Source organism: Pagrus major, chromosome 9 (genome assembly GCF_040436345.1).
Source record: "Pagrus major chromosome 9, Pma_NU_1.0".
In the NCBI taxonomy this organism is placed as follows: Eukaryota; Metazoa; Chordata; class Actinopteri; order Spariformes; family Sparidae; genus Pagrus; species Pagrus major.
This window is the reverse complement of record NC_133223.1, coordinates 32,885,164-32,899,771: the sequence shown is the minus strand read 5'-3', so window position 1 is coordinate 32,899,771 and position 14,608 is coordinate 32,885,164. Positions and strand designations below refer to the sequence as shown.

Below are 14,608 nucleotides of genomic sequence, written 5' to 3'. Positions count from 1 at the left end.
GACCTTTAGACAACACAACTCTCTTATTTCACCACAGCTTCCTTGTTTTTCTCCTGATCCAAACGTTTGCACGCTCGTAGCTCACAGGCACTTTTTAATCGTGCACAGCTTTGTGAACAAGATGGGCGGCGTCCATCTTGAGAAGACAGTAAAAAGACAATAAAAGCAGGTTTTACAACACTGATCATGATATCATGCAGGAGACAAGAGATCACACTAAGTCAACTTCACAGCAACAGCTGCTGCTGGTAGCAAAAGAAAAATGTAACGAGCAGATCCCGAGGAGAGGAGCAGAGCAGATGGAGAAACTGGCTCCACTCACTCTGAGGCAGTGAGATCACTTCCTGTTCGGGCTCTCGTGTTGGCGAGGACAATCAAGATGGCAGCCAGGGGCGGCGCTGCTGCACCAGAACACCCAGTACTCCCAGAACCGTGACGCTGGGTGGAGGCGCAGATGGCTGCTGGTAATAATATGACAGACAGGCAGTGTGTTGTCTTCTCCTGCTTTTGTTAATATTTATTTATATATGTGTTTGTTTTTAATTCACTGTGAGGCTTCTCTTCTCAACATCGACAACCAGTCACCACAGGAGACAGTTTCCCTCAGTAATCCATGTCTGTTCAGTTATTCTCTGTATTTATCTTTAAGAGAGGAACTAGGATTTGAGTCTGTTGACAGGATGCTAATCAGTGCTTAGCATAATGCTAACAACATATGAATACAATGGGAGAACTCAGAGGAGAGTCTCCTCACAGCTTCAAAACAGCCTCGTTACTTTAGTTTGATGCATTTAAGGTGAATTATGGATTATTTTTATTTCCCAACATCACCAGACTGATTTCAGACGCAGCGAGACGAAACAAAGACGTAAGAAGACGTGAACAGACAGAGAGGGAGGCTGAATGGGGAGAAAAGGCGTGTTAGTGTCTCGTATCTGCAGAGTTTTTCTTATTTTCTCACGTTGTTGCTGCTCGGGACGCTTTACCAACCCAACATGTGGCTGTTTGACGTCCTGGGAATGAGACTCAACTATCAACTATCTTTGTGGTGCGTTCAGGAACAGCTGGGACAAATCCTACTGACTCTACCTTTAACTTTAATAGTCTTTGAGTTACATTAATATGACGTGAGCTTCAGTTAGCTTTGACCACAAATGTCCTTCAGAGGGAGACTTTTTACTGTGATACAGCTTCTTTACTCCAGTAAAAGTAATAGAGTACAGGCTTTACTGGAGTAAAGAAGCTGAATCAGTACTTCTACTTTTACCAGAGTTTGACATATTTCATGATGTACTTGCAATGTATTATTTAACGTGTCAAATAATATATTCTTTATATTGACATTTATGCCAAATTTTTGATTAAATTGTAAAAAATATTACCTTATATTAAAAAAAAGATTATTTAGTAAAATATGCAAAAACATATTTTAAGTAATAGACGTTCAAAGAAATATCAGTATATATTATCAGTGTATTATCACAGTATATTTGCATGTATTGTCAATATAATAACAATAAATATTTCAGTGTATGTGAATATCTTCTTGTTCCTTAAAGGTCATCAGTGTTCCTCTCTCCTGTACACACACACACACACACACACACACACACACACACACACACACACACACACACACAGAAGTGCTTACATCAACAATTAACATGTGTTTGATTCCTGTAAATGACTCATTTCTCGCTGTTCTTCAGCATTCTTGAGAATTTCTTTTGTTACTGTGGAAATTCATCAAACCACAGACTGTCTGCGTCTTTGTGTCTCACACAGACACCAGCAGGCAGACACACCCGTACAGAGTCGGCTCTGCTTTGTTATATCACAGCAAAGCAGGATGGACTTCTTGGAAACAGCAAACAGCTGTGCAATGTGCAACTTTCTTTTTTAAAAACACATAAACACCTTAAGCTCATACGTGTTTGTGACGCTGACATGTTGCTGCAGAGGAACTAAAGCAGACGTACTGTGAACGAAACTGAACGACGTGACGTCTGCAAGACTGCAGCACATGACGTCTGTTCGGGAAACCTCAACCATCACTACTTCTTTTTTAATTTACATTTTAAAAACCATCAGCAACACTGGTTCCTTGTTGTTTTAGTGATGAAGCTTATCAAGAAGTGAAAGCAAAAGTGTGTCTGTGCAGGTTGAAGCAGGAAGTCAGTGTAAACAAGTGTAAAATAAAGTTTGTTTCTCCTCCAGTAACATCTGATCCAGCTGCAGATGTATTAACAACCTGTGGGACGGCTTATTTCAAACTGTTACACCAATTCTGTCGGTTCTGAAAATCCAGATGTGTCAAAAGTTCACACGTTCTCTCCTCCAGTGTCAAAAATTCAAATTGTTCAAAAATAGTTTCCCTCGTTTGTTTGAGTGCCTGGAAATAACAGGATACCACCAGCTAACGTGTTATTCCTCTGTCATTAGACCCTCAAACAGAAAATCTTCACAGATTTAAATAAATAAACTTTTAGCAGGGAAAACAATAAAAACAGTTGCGACTGAAGCTAATGAGATGTTAGCTGGATTAAAAAGTAACTGTGTTATCTACTGAGAAAAGTAACAGTTACTGTACTTTAGTTACCAAAAGTTACGGTACAACCTCTTTGCGACTCGTTGAGCATGTGGGTTATATCGTGCGGAGCCGACTGCACATGAACCTTTGAATGTGTTGACTCTGCCGTCATGTTGTAGCTTCTTTACGGCCCACAGTCATTAACTCTGCAGGCTGACAACAGGACTGACAGACTCAATATAACATTTACAGATGGCGAGCTGGGCAGAGGCAGACAGTGTTCGGCTCAGCTGTCTCAGTGAAAACACAACGCGGCTCTTACAGCCAGTGTATGATGTTTAAACACGCAACTAATGAACCCGTAAACTGTGAGTGCTTACATAGAAACCACAAAAGCATGATAGGATTTCAAAACACATTCATACACACAAACGACTGAAGGTGTATTGAGGTGTAGGGGAATGAACGGAAGAACAGTAGAAACATGGAAGGAGCTGATGGACTGGAAAGAAGCTGAAAGACACTGGAAAGAAAAGATAAGGAGGGAGAGCAGATAAGAAAAGGGCTGAAAACACACAATGAAACCAAAATGACTCTTTAAAGAGAGAAGAACGTGGATTTATCTCATCGATCAGGAGCAGCTCAGCCCCCAACTGTATCCCGGCCTTGTGCACATCATTGGCCTGCTGTCACTCCTGACTTTGATTATATAATTGCATCTTGGTGCCCTCATGTGAGCACTCAAACCTGTATTTACATGTGCAAGAAGGCAGAAAGATTAAAACACCGTGCTGATTCTGACGGTCTCACATTATTTTACAAGTGTCCGGTCGTGCAAGCAGCAGCGTGGCGCATGAAAAACACCTATCCGGCCTTTCAGAGGTCAACATAAAGTTCAACGTACCTGTGTCCTCTGTCAGCTCCTGCTCCCTGATATGATCCAGTGTTTCTAAAACACTTAAAAACAGCCACTGAAACCTCCTCCTCCTCCTCCCTCTTTCTATTCTTCTCTAGCTCGCTCTCCCAGACTCTCTCTCGCTCTCTTTCTTTGTTTTCTTCCCTCTGTGCACTCCCCCCTTCCTCTCTGTAACCATGGCAACAGGCCCAGTTTGTTTCACGATCAAAACGCTGCATTTCTCCCACAGTCTGCCGAGCGGGTGAACACCAAACATCACCCTGGTTTCTTTCTCCCAGACGACGGAAAAAGTCAAACACGTCACGTTTCAAAAACCCTTCTGATCTCTGTCTGGTCTGCAGGTAAACCAGCTGACTGATGTTTGTCTGGTCTGCAGGTAAACCAGCTGACTGATGTTTGTCTGGTCTGCAGGTAAACCAGCTGACTGATGTTTGTCTGGGAGCAAACCAGTTCAAACAAGTTGAGAAAGGCGGGGACAGTCGTGGGGAAACGTGGTTCATCGGTAACAGGTGACAGTTGAGTGATTCACAGGGATGAGACGAGGTTCAACCACTCTGTGAAACTGCTCAGTCATGTAGTCCAGCAGTTTCATATGGTTCAACTTACATTTTTAGGGATTTCACCATCTAACAATCCAGAATATCATGAAGAGATTCAGAGAATTCAGAGAAATCTCTGTCCGGACAACCAACATTGGATGCCTGTTACCTTTTTTTAAAAAGAAAATTATTTTTATGCCGTATTTTAACGACAGAACTGGCAAAGAGCGTCAGGAAATGGGGCAAGAGGGCCACAGGGTGGAATCAGACCGGGGCTGATGTGGCGAGGACACAGCCGCTGTACATGAGGCACGTTTAACCAACTGTTACCTAAAAAATGTAACTATTATTACCATTTCTAGCTTTTCATGGCTTTATTTGAAGGACAGGAGGTGAAAAGCGACAATCAAATCTGGGCCGTTGAAGCGAGGACGCAGCTGCTTTACATGGGAGGCACCCTCCACCAACTGAGACACTGAGGCGCCACAAATACCTGTGACCTTTTTAAAAATGAGTATTACTTTGGCTTGTCGTGGCTTTATTTGAAGGACAGGTCAGGCAAAGAGTGACAAGGATTGGGGAAAGAGAGGCGATGAACCCGAGCAGCTGTGGCGAGGACACATCAGAGTGAACGGTGTTGTGTCGAAGTCTGTTCCCCCGTTGATGTGTCTCCTCGTTGAGTCACTTCAAAACAGCACAGAGATCAGTCTTTCTAGATCAAACTGGGATTCTTACGGTTGGTTTATTTTTGCCATGGATTTCAGCCAGGCTGCTAACGAACACGTGTTTATTCAGAAAAGATGAAACGAGAATCCACTACGTGAGGAGCTGGAACCACAGAGGGTTCGGCTGCAATCCAACAGGATGGGGCGGGAAACAAGAATGTCAGACCCTTGAGAAAAGCACTTATAAACCGAGAGAGGATTCATGTCCTGATAAGGAGGGCAGGGCAGAAACATTACTGTGCATCAGCACAGAGCTCTGGTTTCACTCTGCTCTGAATGCAACACTTATACACTAATGTTTTTCCTTTCAAGACGACCTGACGACAGCACGTAGAGGATGCGCCCGTTCAGTCCGTCTGTTCGCACCGCAGTGGTTTGTGTCTCCGAGCAGGACTCTGATGTGGATTATATTTTACTGGGAAAAAATATTTTGTGTATTTCCTCCTGAAGGCCTCGGCCTGAACTCTCTGTGATTTTCAAAGTGTCCTGATGGACGGATAGCTTTAACTGGCAGATAAGTAACCACCGCAGCTACGTTAGCTGCCGTTAGCTGCCGTTAGCAGCCGTTAGCAGTTAGCTGTGCTGTCCGTCTTCTCCGGGCTGCGGTGGACAAGAAACTCTGCAGGTAATTGAGAGCACACAAACTGGAAAAGCTGCAGGTTATTTTCTCTTTGTCTTTGGCTTCAGAAATCTTTCCATGACCTGAAGACATTTCATCATCCGCTCGTTTATTAGTCATCTGCACATGACACGGCATCTCCACGCGGCGCAGGCCGCGCCCATTCAGCCATTTTAAGTCCGTCTGTTTGTACCGCAGTGATTTGTGTCTCCGAGCAGGACTCTTATGTGGATTGTATTTTACGGGGGAAAATATTTTTGTGTATCAAACCACCATCTTACTCTTTGTTGATGTTTCTAGATTTGCACTGCCCACATCCCGTTACAAGGGAAATAACTAAGAACTTGGGACAATGATCAGCCCGTAGACGCCAGTGACCTTGACACATTATTGCTGCAGTTCATAGGAAGGAAGGCTTTCACTTCCTCTCTGCTGTTTGGAGCTGTGAGCTCTCCTTCTCTCAGGAATGCTCACGGTGTCAGTCGCTGACCGTCTCCTGTTTGGTAAGTTTCCTGCATTTTTATTCAATGTTTCATTGCACAGTTTTATCAAGTCACTGACTGTGTGTTTGAATACAACAGAAACAGAAACAAACCGTAGTCTGTTGCTATCGATGGTGTTTATACTAAAGCAATTTCATCCTCTGACATTTAGAGCCTCAGGTAACAGCATGTGAAGGATGTAACACACTGTTGGTGAATGTACTCTGCTGATGAGGATCTACACGAATGCAAGGAGATTACCAGAGCATGTAAACAAACATTGTTGAGACAAGACCAAGACTACAGGAAATATTTCAGTCGCAGTCAAAAATACAACACTCGATGTTGATCATGAAGACTTTTCCAGCGTTTTGCTGCAGTGTTTGAACGCAGAGGGACGAGGAGAGACAGCCTTGAACACAGACAAAGTACTTCACGTGTTGCAGGTCAGGATGGAGACTGTTTTAAATGATTATTATTGCCAGTTGATGTTGTGGACTACAAGACTTCACTTGACTTTCATCAGCATGGAGGGAGGAGGTGATGACTCCATGAATCTGCTTAGATGTGCAGAACTTGCTTTAGAAACATCATGTTTTTAAAGTTTCTTCAGTATCACAGTAATCCAGTGATGGTTGTCTGTACATCCATGAGCACACTGCAAACAGGAAGAGCCAACCGCTAATTCGGCAAAGTTTTAATGGAGTTTTAGAGTTTTTTTTTTTCTTGGTTGTTATTTATGTTTTGTTTAAGAGAATGCTGCAATGCTGTTTTACTGTGAAGCTCCAGAAATGTTTTGTGGACTACAGCAGCATGGAGGGAGGAGATGACTGTTAGAAACTATTTAAGTTGCCATTACAGTGTTATTGACTTCCAGTAAACACTTCAGTCCAGTCCTGCCCGTTCTAACTTTATAGTCGCTGCAGATGATTAAGGAGTGGCTCCTCCTTCAGACACTTCACGACACTGAGCTGCCTGTGTTTAGTTTACAGCCCTCAGAGGTGACGGTGCCAGCGGACAGCTCTGCTGTGAGACCATTTAACCAGGTAAGTGTCATCTCATTTCCAAACAGTCACACTTATTGGGATGGAAGGAAACAGGAAACACTGATGATACGATCAGGACTTTTGAAATATTGCCTAATACTTCCTGATCATGTTTTTCTATATTTGCATTTCGCATGTTTAAAAACACACAGTCACACCCACCTAACCTGCTCTGACTCTCTGTTCATGATGACACAGCTACTGTATCACAGTCTTCATCTTTGTTTTGCAGTCCAGACATGTCCTCCGCGATCCTGCTGATTGTCCTTCTGTGTGGTGAGATATTTGTTCTTTGTTTTTTATTTATTCCTCGACTGCACATTACAGGTAGAAGTGGTTTGTCAAGTTTAAGTATGTAGCAACATATACACCCCCGGAATAATTGTGCTCGGTGTTTCAAACGACGGTGTCATTCAAATGAGTCAGAATTTGCTTTGCTGTGAACTGGATGTGATCTTGATTTGTTTCTGAGTTCAGGGCAGCAGGGACGATTCTTTAAGTGCTTTTATTATTTAATCTTTTTTTCTCTAGTTTGGGTCTTGAAAACTTGTCGTCCTCTTCTGATCGAATGAAAACAGTTTGGAAGAGCTTCACTTTTTATGTGGTTAAAACTTGTCATGCATTCAAATTTTGTATGTGGTCACAGTCTCACTTCTCATCATGGAGACGGTCAGTGTGTTACGCAAGATATAAAAACATATTATAATGGCAGTGGGTGATGTGACCTGAAATGTATAAAGGTCATATTTTATCTATTAGCAATGCAAAGGAAGTTACCTTAAGAGAGAATAAGAGAATCAAACTTTTGTGTTAATTGGCTTCAGATAAGAATAGAAATGAGGTAAATGTTGTAAATTTAATGTGATCCACACTCAGAGTTCGACCAGAGGGTTAGGAATCTCAACAGTGTTTATGTAGAGGAAAAAACAAATCAGTCGGTGTACCACAGGGCTTGTCTGTTAGGAAAATTTACAACCAGAATCAACAGACACACCTATTGTCGAGGCAGGAGGAGCTTTTGTGTAACAACAGAGCCAGGTGAGCTAACATCGCATCATTAGCTCCACAAAGAGCAACAAGTATGTTTGAGGATTGATACAGAAATATTGATAGATAACTTTATTAATCCCCAAGGGGAAATTAGGCTACCATAGCAGCTGGTACATTCAAGTACAAACAAATAATGATGGGTCTGTTTCTAGGATATATTAAAATATTGATATCTAAGCTCCGCTCAGTTCATTAGTATCAGTGTGTGCAGACACTCAGTAGAAAGATGCTCTGAGCAGCATCAAGTCTGAATAATACCCAGTCGACAGGAACTCCCTCTCCTTCCTCCTGTCATACTGTAGTCATATGCAAACTACAGCTCTAACGCCTCGGGCATTAATGATGACAGGCATTATGTACAGATAGAGAGTGAAGCTATTTTTGACTTTTATTGCACTCACCGTGAGAAAGTGATGCACGTCTCAGTTTGAACGTTATCTCATCGTAAAACTCGGGCTGTCAGTCGATTAAAAGATTAATTGCATAATAATCACACGTTTGTTATCTGTTCTAAATGAAGCTTAAAGGGATATTTAAGTTTTTAATACTCTTATCAACATGGGAGTGGACAAATATGCTGAAGGCTTAACATGACAAGCTCAACAGAAGCAACAACAGATGGACACACTGACCTGAATGTGACATTCCTCAGTAATAGTAACACAATGTAGTGTCCAACGTCACACTGGTAAAGGTTAACTCAATAATGTTAATCGACCTGAAAGCTGTAGCCACACATTTAGCCCTCGCTGTTGAAGGTTTGTCCCATGTAGAGTTGTCCAGGCATCTCTGTCGCAAACTATCCAGCGTGGTCTCTGCATCAGCTGTGTGCTCGGCCAGCAAGTGGTATTTGAGACTCGATGTCCTCGGTGGTAACTCAGTTCACATCGAGTTTAGCTGTCACTCACTCTCACATCCCTTCTAGCTTTTCTCCTGTTTGTATTTTATTTGACATCGAGACATCGGGTGCATGACGTAACTAATAGGAGACAAAAATACAGTGAATATCACCTAGGCCAGCAAAAAGAAAAAGAGCGACGGTGACGTCAACAGCGTCTTTCTGAAAAGTTGAGCGGAGCGCTCAGACGCCTGCTTCTCATGGGGAACAAATGACAAAAGATGCCGGATCTCAGAAAAAAATGCTATTTGGACACAGGCCCTTGGTGCACACGTAGCCTGTAAGAGTTTCCAGTTGTTGTGGGGACATTTCCTCGGATGGTCGGGAGATGAAGTTGTTAATGTTGGTTCTTGTAGTTGGGCTGCTTTGTTGACCTTCCACATGTTGGTGTTAACAAAGTCAACAGTTGATCTGAAATTAATCCAATTATTCTCCAATATGGGACTTTTGGGACTGATTATTTCTCTTTCACTGACAAATATGTTTTCTTTTCTAGCACACAGTACAGGTCCCATCTCAGCGCAGCTTCTCAATGCCACTGTTGGAGGATCCGTCCTGATCCCCTGTTCTCTCCCAGGTTATCCACTGAGACTCAACTGGTTTTACTGGCAGGAGGGCAAGCAACATTTTTTTCAGTGGGAAGGTGGGAAAATAATCCCAATCCAAAACAACACATACGAGAACAGGACTCAAGTCTTCATTTCTGGGTTCAGTTCTGGAAATATTTCCATCAGACTTGACAACATTTCTACTGAAGATGATCAGAAAACCTTCTTTGCTTTAGTTAAGTTAGATTCCAAACCACCTCAAGAACATTGCAGATCCACGCTGCAGGTTTCAGGTAAATTCAGAAGCTTCTTTACACCAAACCTCAATAAAACTCTCCTCATATCAAAGTGCTGTAAATGTCTCAGTTGTTCTCTCTGTCACACTCACAGCTCCCTACCAGGATCTGGTCCTGACTGTTAACAACACAGCCAACAGTGCAACCTGCACAGCACGGGGAGGATACCCTAAAGCTGAAGTATTATGGAAGAGTCTGAACAGATCCAATGATAAACAGCTGGACCTGCAGGGTGCTGAGACGTCCCTGCAGCAGGATCCAACAGAGAAAACCTTCTCCTTCACAAGCTCTGTCAATGTTACGGGGTTAAAGTCTGTAACCTGCGTCGTCTACAACCCTTACTCCGACGAGAACATTAACAGAACCATTGAGATCGACAATGCTGCTGGTTCGTTCCCAGTCTCATATAGTCTTACATGGTCCAAGTTCAGATTTATTAACATCACTGAAAATGAACACTTAGCACATGCTTTTCTGAGGAAATATTCAGGCACCTGGTCAAAAAACATCCATTTTGTGACCTTAAAATACCTCTGCCTGAGAGTAACAGGAGCATTAAACTCATAGTTATTTTATAGTTCAGATAAAATAGTCAAAAACAGGTGCTGAGGTGGAAAAACAGCCACTACAAAGAGCATAAAACTACATAAACTGATATCTGTCTCTCTAGATACACCAAACCCAACACCAGGCGTCTCTACTACTTCACTAAAAGAGGTGTTTTGTTAAACTATATATTACTGGATTTGAAATCTCATTGGCTACATGATGCATCAGTCATCTGGAGTTTGGCTTGTAAGTGGCTCAGGAGAGAAGAGAAAGAAGAGAGAGTGGGTGACTTCTCTGTATAATCACTCATTGGCTGTTGTAGGCTCTAGGACGGACATAGAAGCTCCTGGTCTAATCGTTTGTTAATCTGTTGTTTCTCCTGATTTACAGATGGAAACGAGAGCTTGGCTGCAATAATTGTACCTGTTGTCCTCGTCATCCTTGTCCTTGCTGTTGTCCTTGCTGGTGTCTATGTGTGGTACAGAAAGCAACGTGAGTGATCTTAAGATGTAAAATCAGAAACCATGTGACCTGATATGAATAAACACAACCAGGCTGAAACTGTAAAGTAGAGTTGAGTATGTTCAGTAAGCAGAAATTCTTGCTAATCTAGCAAACATCTGGTCACTACATACCCAATCTGACCTCGTACATGGTATGAATAGTACTTCAGTCAGCGATTTTCCAACACATCCTCTTATTTCTGGTCTGTATGTAGAGCGCCCGCCCGGTGCTGTCAGTCCAGAATGTCAAAGTCAAACCCAAAATCAGGCTGCAAGAAACCGAAAGACAACAAGGAAAACAAAGAGTGAAACTAACTAAACTAACTAGAAACTAATTATTATCAAAGAATTATAAGAATCAGAACCAGAAAAATCTGCTGCTTTCACTCACAAAGTGTTGAATTCATCAAAGAAATCTGCACTCATACATCTTTGCTAACACAGTCAGTCAAGTTTGATTTGTACTGTAGCGCCACCTATAGGTGAAAGACATCACGTGTGTTTTTTAAAACTCGTTTCCCCGGTGTCCACCTGTTAATCTGAACACGTACCTCCTGACTGTTTATAATCATATGAATGCTGTTATAATGTGTTGTGATTGAGATCCTGACCCACCAAACATCCTGGAAAGTGTCAAAGTTACGTTGTTTTTTACATAATCACCATCAGTAAACATCTGACGCTGTCTGGCTCTCACTCATGGGGAGGGACGCTGTTTTCTGGGGGGAAGTTGACTGAAGTCTCGGTCTGGAGGGCTGACAGTCGCAGTGTTTCCAGAGACAATAACTACAACAACACAAAAGTAGAAGGTGACAAAGACAACTGCGGGAGCTGCCTGGCTCTGCTGCCAGGACAGACAGGACGACAGACACTTTTCCATGTATGGATGTATGGACGACGTTTTTCTCTCTGCATCTGTAGCTTTCACACAGATGTCGAGGCGGATTATCGGCACATGATTCCCATCTTGAAGGAGCAGTGTGAATGGGCCTGTGGTGTGCCGATTTATTTTGTTGTCTCTTATTTCGTTGAAATACACTCCATAGATTCAATCACGAAATCTGTTCTGCCCTCGTCACACAGCTCCAGATTTAAATCAAGATGCAGCTCGAGAACCAGTCGTCCCTAATCCCCAAGACCCAGTTCAAGAAGAGGGTCAACTGTTTTTTTTATTGATAGTAGCGGGCTAGTTTCACCAGAGCAATCCATGATGGTTTGATTTTGTTCTACCTTTATCACACAGCTCCAGCTCAAGATCAAGATCAAGATCAGGATCAAGATCAGGATCAAGCTGAAGATCAAGATCAAGATCAGGATCAAGCTGAAGATCAAGATCAAGATCAGGATCAAGCTGAAGATCAAGATCAAGATCCACCCAACCAAGGAGTCGTCCCTAATCTCCAAGACCGAACTCAACCTGAAGGTGAGCAGTTTTTTTGTGTAGCGACCTAGTTTCACCGGAGCAATCCATGAAGCTGATGATGGAAAATGCCAGCAGAGATTATTCAAACCTAATAACTAATTATTATCAAAGAATTATAAGAATCAGAACCAGAAAAATCTGCTGCTTTCACTCACAAAGTGTTGAATTCATCAAAGAAATCTGCACTCGTACATCTTTGCTAACACAGTCAGGCCACGCCTCCAAAAGTTTGATAACCAATTACAGATAAACAGGAAGTGATTACAAAGACAGATGGATAAGATTTGTTTGTGCGCATCTAAAATTTGGTGAAGATTGGATGAAAAATGTGCCAATAGAGGCAAAAAAAAGGTGAAAAACGTTCACTCATATAAGACTAAATATACTACATGTCAGGTGAGCTCAGTATGTCGCATACTCAGAAATTCAATCAATCTGAGCAACTCTCACCTGCACAAAATCTGGACGCCATGCAGTTGGAAGACTTTGCAGTACCCATAAATCAACATTACATTATTTAGTTGATAGCAGCGAGCTAGATTGAAAATGGCAACTTAGATCATTGAAACCTAATAACTCATAATAATAATCAGATATTGTCTCTCATGCTCTTCCCAACCTCTCAGCAGGAAATGGATCTGAGGAAGCTGTTTCACTAACTGGGACTGGCGCTGCGTTTCACCGTCCCACAACGAGGAGCTGCAGCACTGCAGGCCGCGACACCAGTGACAACGCTGCTGCTGCTCCAGAGGAGACAGAAAAACTGTTGAAAAAAGAAAATGGCAATGAAGACGGCACCTCAGAGAGTCAGAAGTCTATATGACAACCTGGATCAGAACTGGGTCAGGGAGGGAAAAACTGAAGCTGAAGAATTATTGCACATGGACTAAATGATCCCTTGAAGACTCGTTCAGACAAACAAAGTTACATGTAACTGTGGTCCATTCGCTGTTAGTCAAACAATGGCGCTGAATAACAACCAGACAAAGCAAACGGATCAACCACAGTATGCTGTGATAGTCATACCTCTGGTCTGTTCTGTGTATCCTACTCTGTTTACAGATGGTTCATAAAAAAGTGATCCTACAGTAAGAACCTGTTATAATGCTGCACACGCCCAGTATCTACAGTACTGTTTGTTATGATGATTCCTCAGGCGGGCAGTCAGGCAGCGCTTTACTGCTTTCAGGTTTATATTTCTTCTCCTGGGTTGGATTGTGGTTCTGAAGAAGATGAGGGGCAAAAAAACACATTTCTTTTATAAAGTATGGCAACTTTTATCAATCACATGAAGAATCTCCCGTCTCACATGACTGAACGAACGTCCGCTTGATCCAATATTGTAAAAGACCGTCACATACTGTGCTTGAAGCTACATTGTCTTTTTCCATCTCTCCTCTTCACTTTTAGTCTTCGCATCACCGCTGCAATGAAGGCCCGCCTTTGTTTGTTCACATTGAACCAAGCAGCGGCAGCTTAAAGGTGCTCAACTGTGTCAATTCATGCAGCCTGCGGCGCTGCAGAACCAAAAGAGATGGATGGTACTAGACACCAATCTAGACATGTACCTGCTGACTGTTTATAATCATATGGATGCTGTTGTAATGTGTTGTGATTGAGATCCTGACCCACCAAACATCCTGGAAATGTCAAAGTTACGTTGTTTTTTACATAATCACCATCAGTAAACATCTGTCTGGCTCTCACTCATGGGGAGGGACGCTGTTTTCTGGGGGGAAGTTGACTGAAGTCTCGGCCTGGAGGGCTGACAGTCGCAGTGTTTCCAGAGACAATAACTACAACAACACAAAAGTAGAAGGTGACAAAGACAACTGTGGGAGCTGCCTGGCTCTGCTGCCAGGACAGACAGGACGACAGACACTTTTCCATGTATGGATGTATGCACGACTTTTTTCCTCATTCAAGTTGCCAAAGACACTACCAGTTACCTCAGTACTGTTGTTTGGTCCTGTTACGTTTCACACAGACAGTGAGGTGGATTATCGGCACATGAATCCCGTCTTGAAAGAGCGGTGTGAACGGGCCTGTGGTGTGCCGATTTATTTTGTTGTCTCTTATTTATTTTAGAGCGTCCAGTGAATGTTTCTGTATCGTCAATGTGTCTGAATGTTGGGGTTTGTGTTCAAAGTGTTGGGATTTTTCTGATAATTAAACAATAGTGCTTGCAAAAGTATTTGATTTACTGTATTGTATTTCACTTTACTATATATAAAACTTAAGTACATAAATGGTCAGAAGAAGTTGTGCGTAAACCAAAATTGAGCCTAAAACAGCGTAATTAAGAATAAACTGGATGCTTCCACTCAAATCCAGAGAATGGAAAGTGTCACCCGTGTGATTGATGTGAGGACAGGACTAAACCTCTATTTACATGTACAAGAAAGCAGAAAGACAAAAACACAGTGCTGATTCTGACGATCTCACATTATTTAGTGTGTGTGTGTACGGCCATCCATCTGTGAC

At 42.4% G+C, this 14,608-nt stretch overlaps 1 protein-coding gene across 5 annotated transcripts; it reads left to right on the top strand.

Moving 5' to 3' along the window:
• The first annotated feature begins 5,655 nt into the window (after window positions 1-5,655).
• LOC141002846 (uncharacterized) lies at window positions 5,656-14,390 on the top strand. Of its 5 annotated transcripts, none has more exons than XM_073474252.1 (9): window positions 5,793-5,832; window positions 5,984-6,257; window positions 6,797-6,857; window positions 7,090-7,133; window positions 9,302-9,646; window positions 9,744-10,037; window positions 10,589-10,690; window positions 11,945-12,124; window positions 12,751-14,390. In XM_073474252.1, the coding sequence occupies exons 4-9, from the start codon at window positions 7,097-7,099 to the stop codon at window positions 12,945-12,947; spliced, it is 1,155 nt and encodes a 384-aa protein (XP_073330353.1). In that variant the 5' UTR covers window positions 5,793-5,832; window positions 5,984-6,257; window positions 6,797-6,857; window positions 7,090-7,096; the 3' UTR covers window positions 12,948-14,390. The 5 variants fall into 5 exon arrangements, with proteins under 5 accessions (XP_073330351.1, XP_073330353.1, XP_073330352.1 ...); XM_073474251.1 differs by having other exon boundaries at window positions 6,729-6,857; XM_073474250.1 differs by having other exon boundaries at window positions 5,656-5,832; window positions 5,984-6,857.
• The last annotated feature ends 218 nt before the right edge of the window (window positions 14,391-14,608 follow it).

Coding starts and splice junctions, on each gene's coding strand:
- LOC141002846 (XM_073474248.1), top strand. CDS start 9,187: ATGTTGGTGTTAACAAAGTCAACAGTTGATCTGAAATTAATCCAATTA. Junction 10,038..10,588: donor TGAGATCGACAATGCTGCTG/GTTCGTTCCCAG, acceptor CCTGATTTACAG/ATGGAAACGAGAGCTTGGCT. Junction 12,125..12,750: donor AGACCGAACTCAACCTGAAG/GTGAGCAGTTTT, acceptor CCAACCTCTCAG/CAGGAAATGGATCTGAGGAA.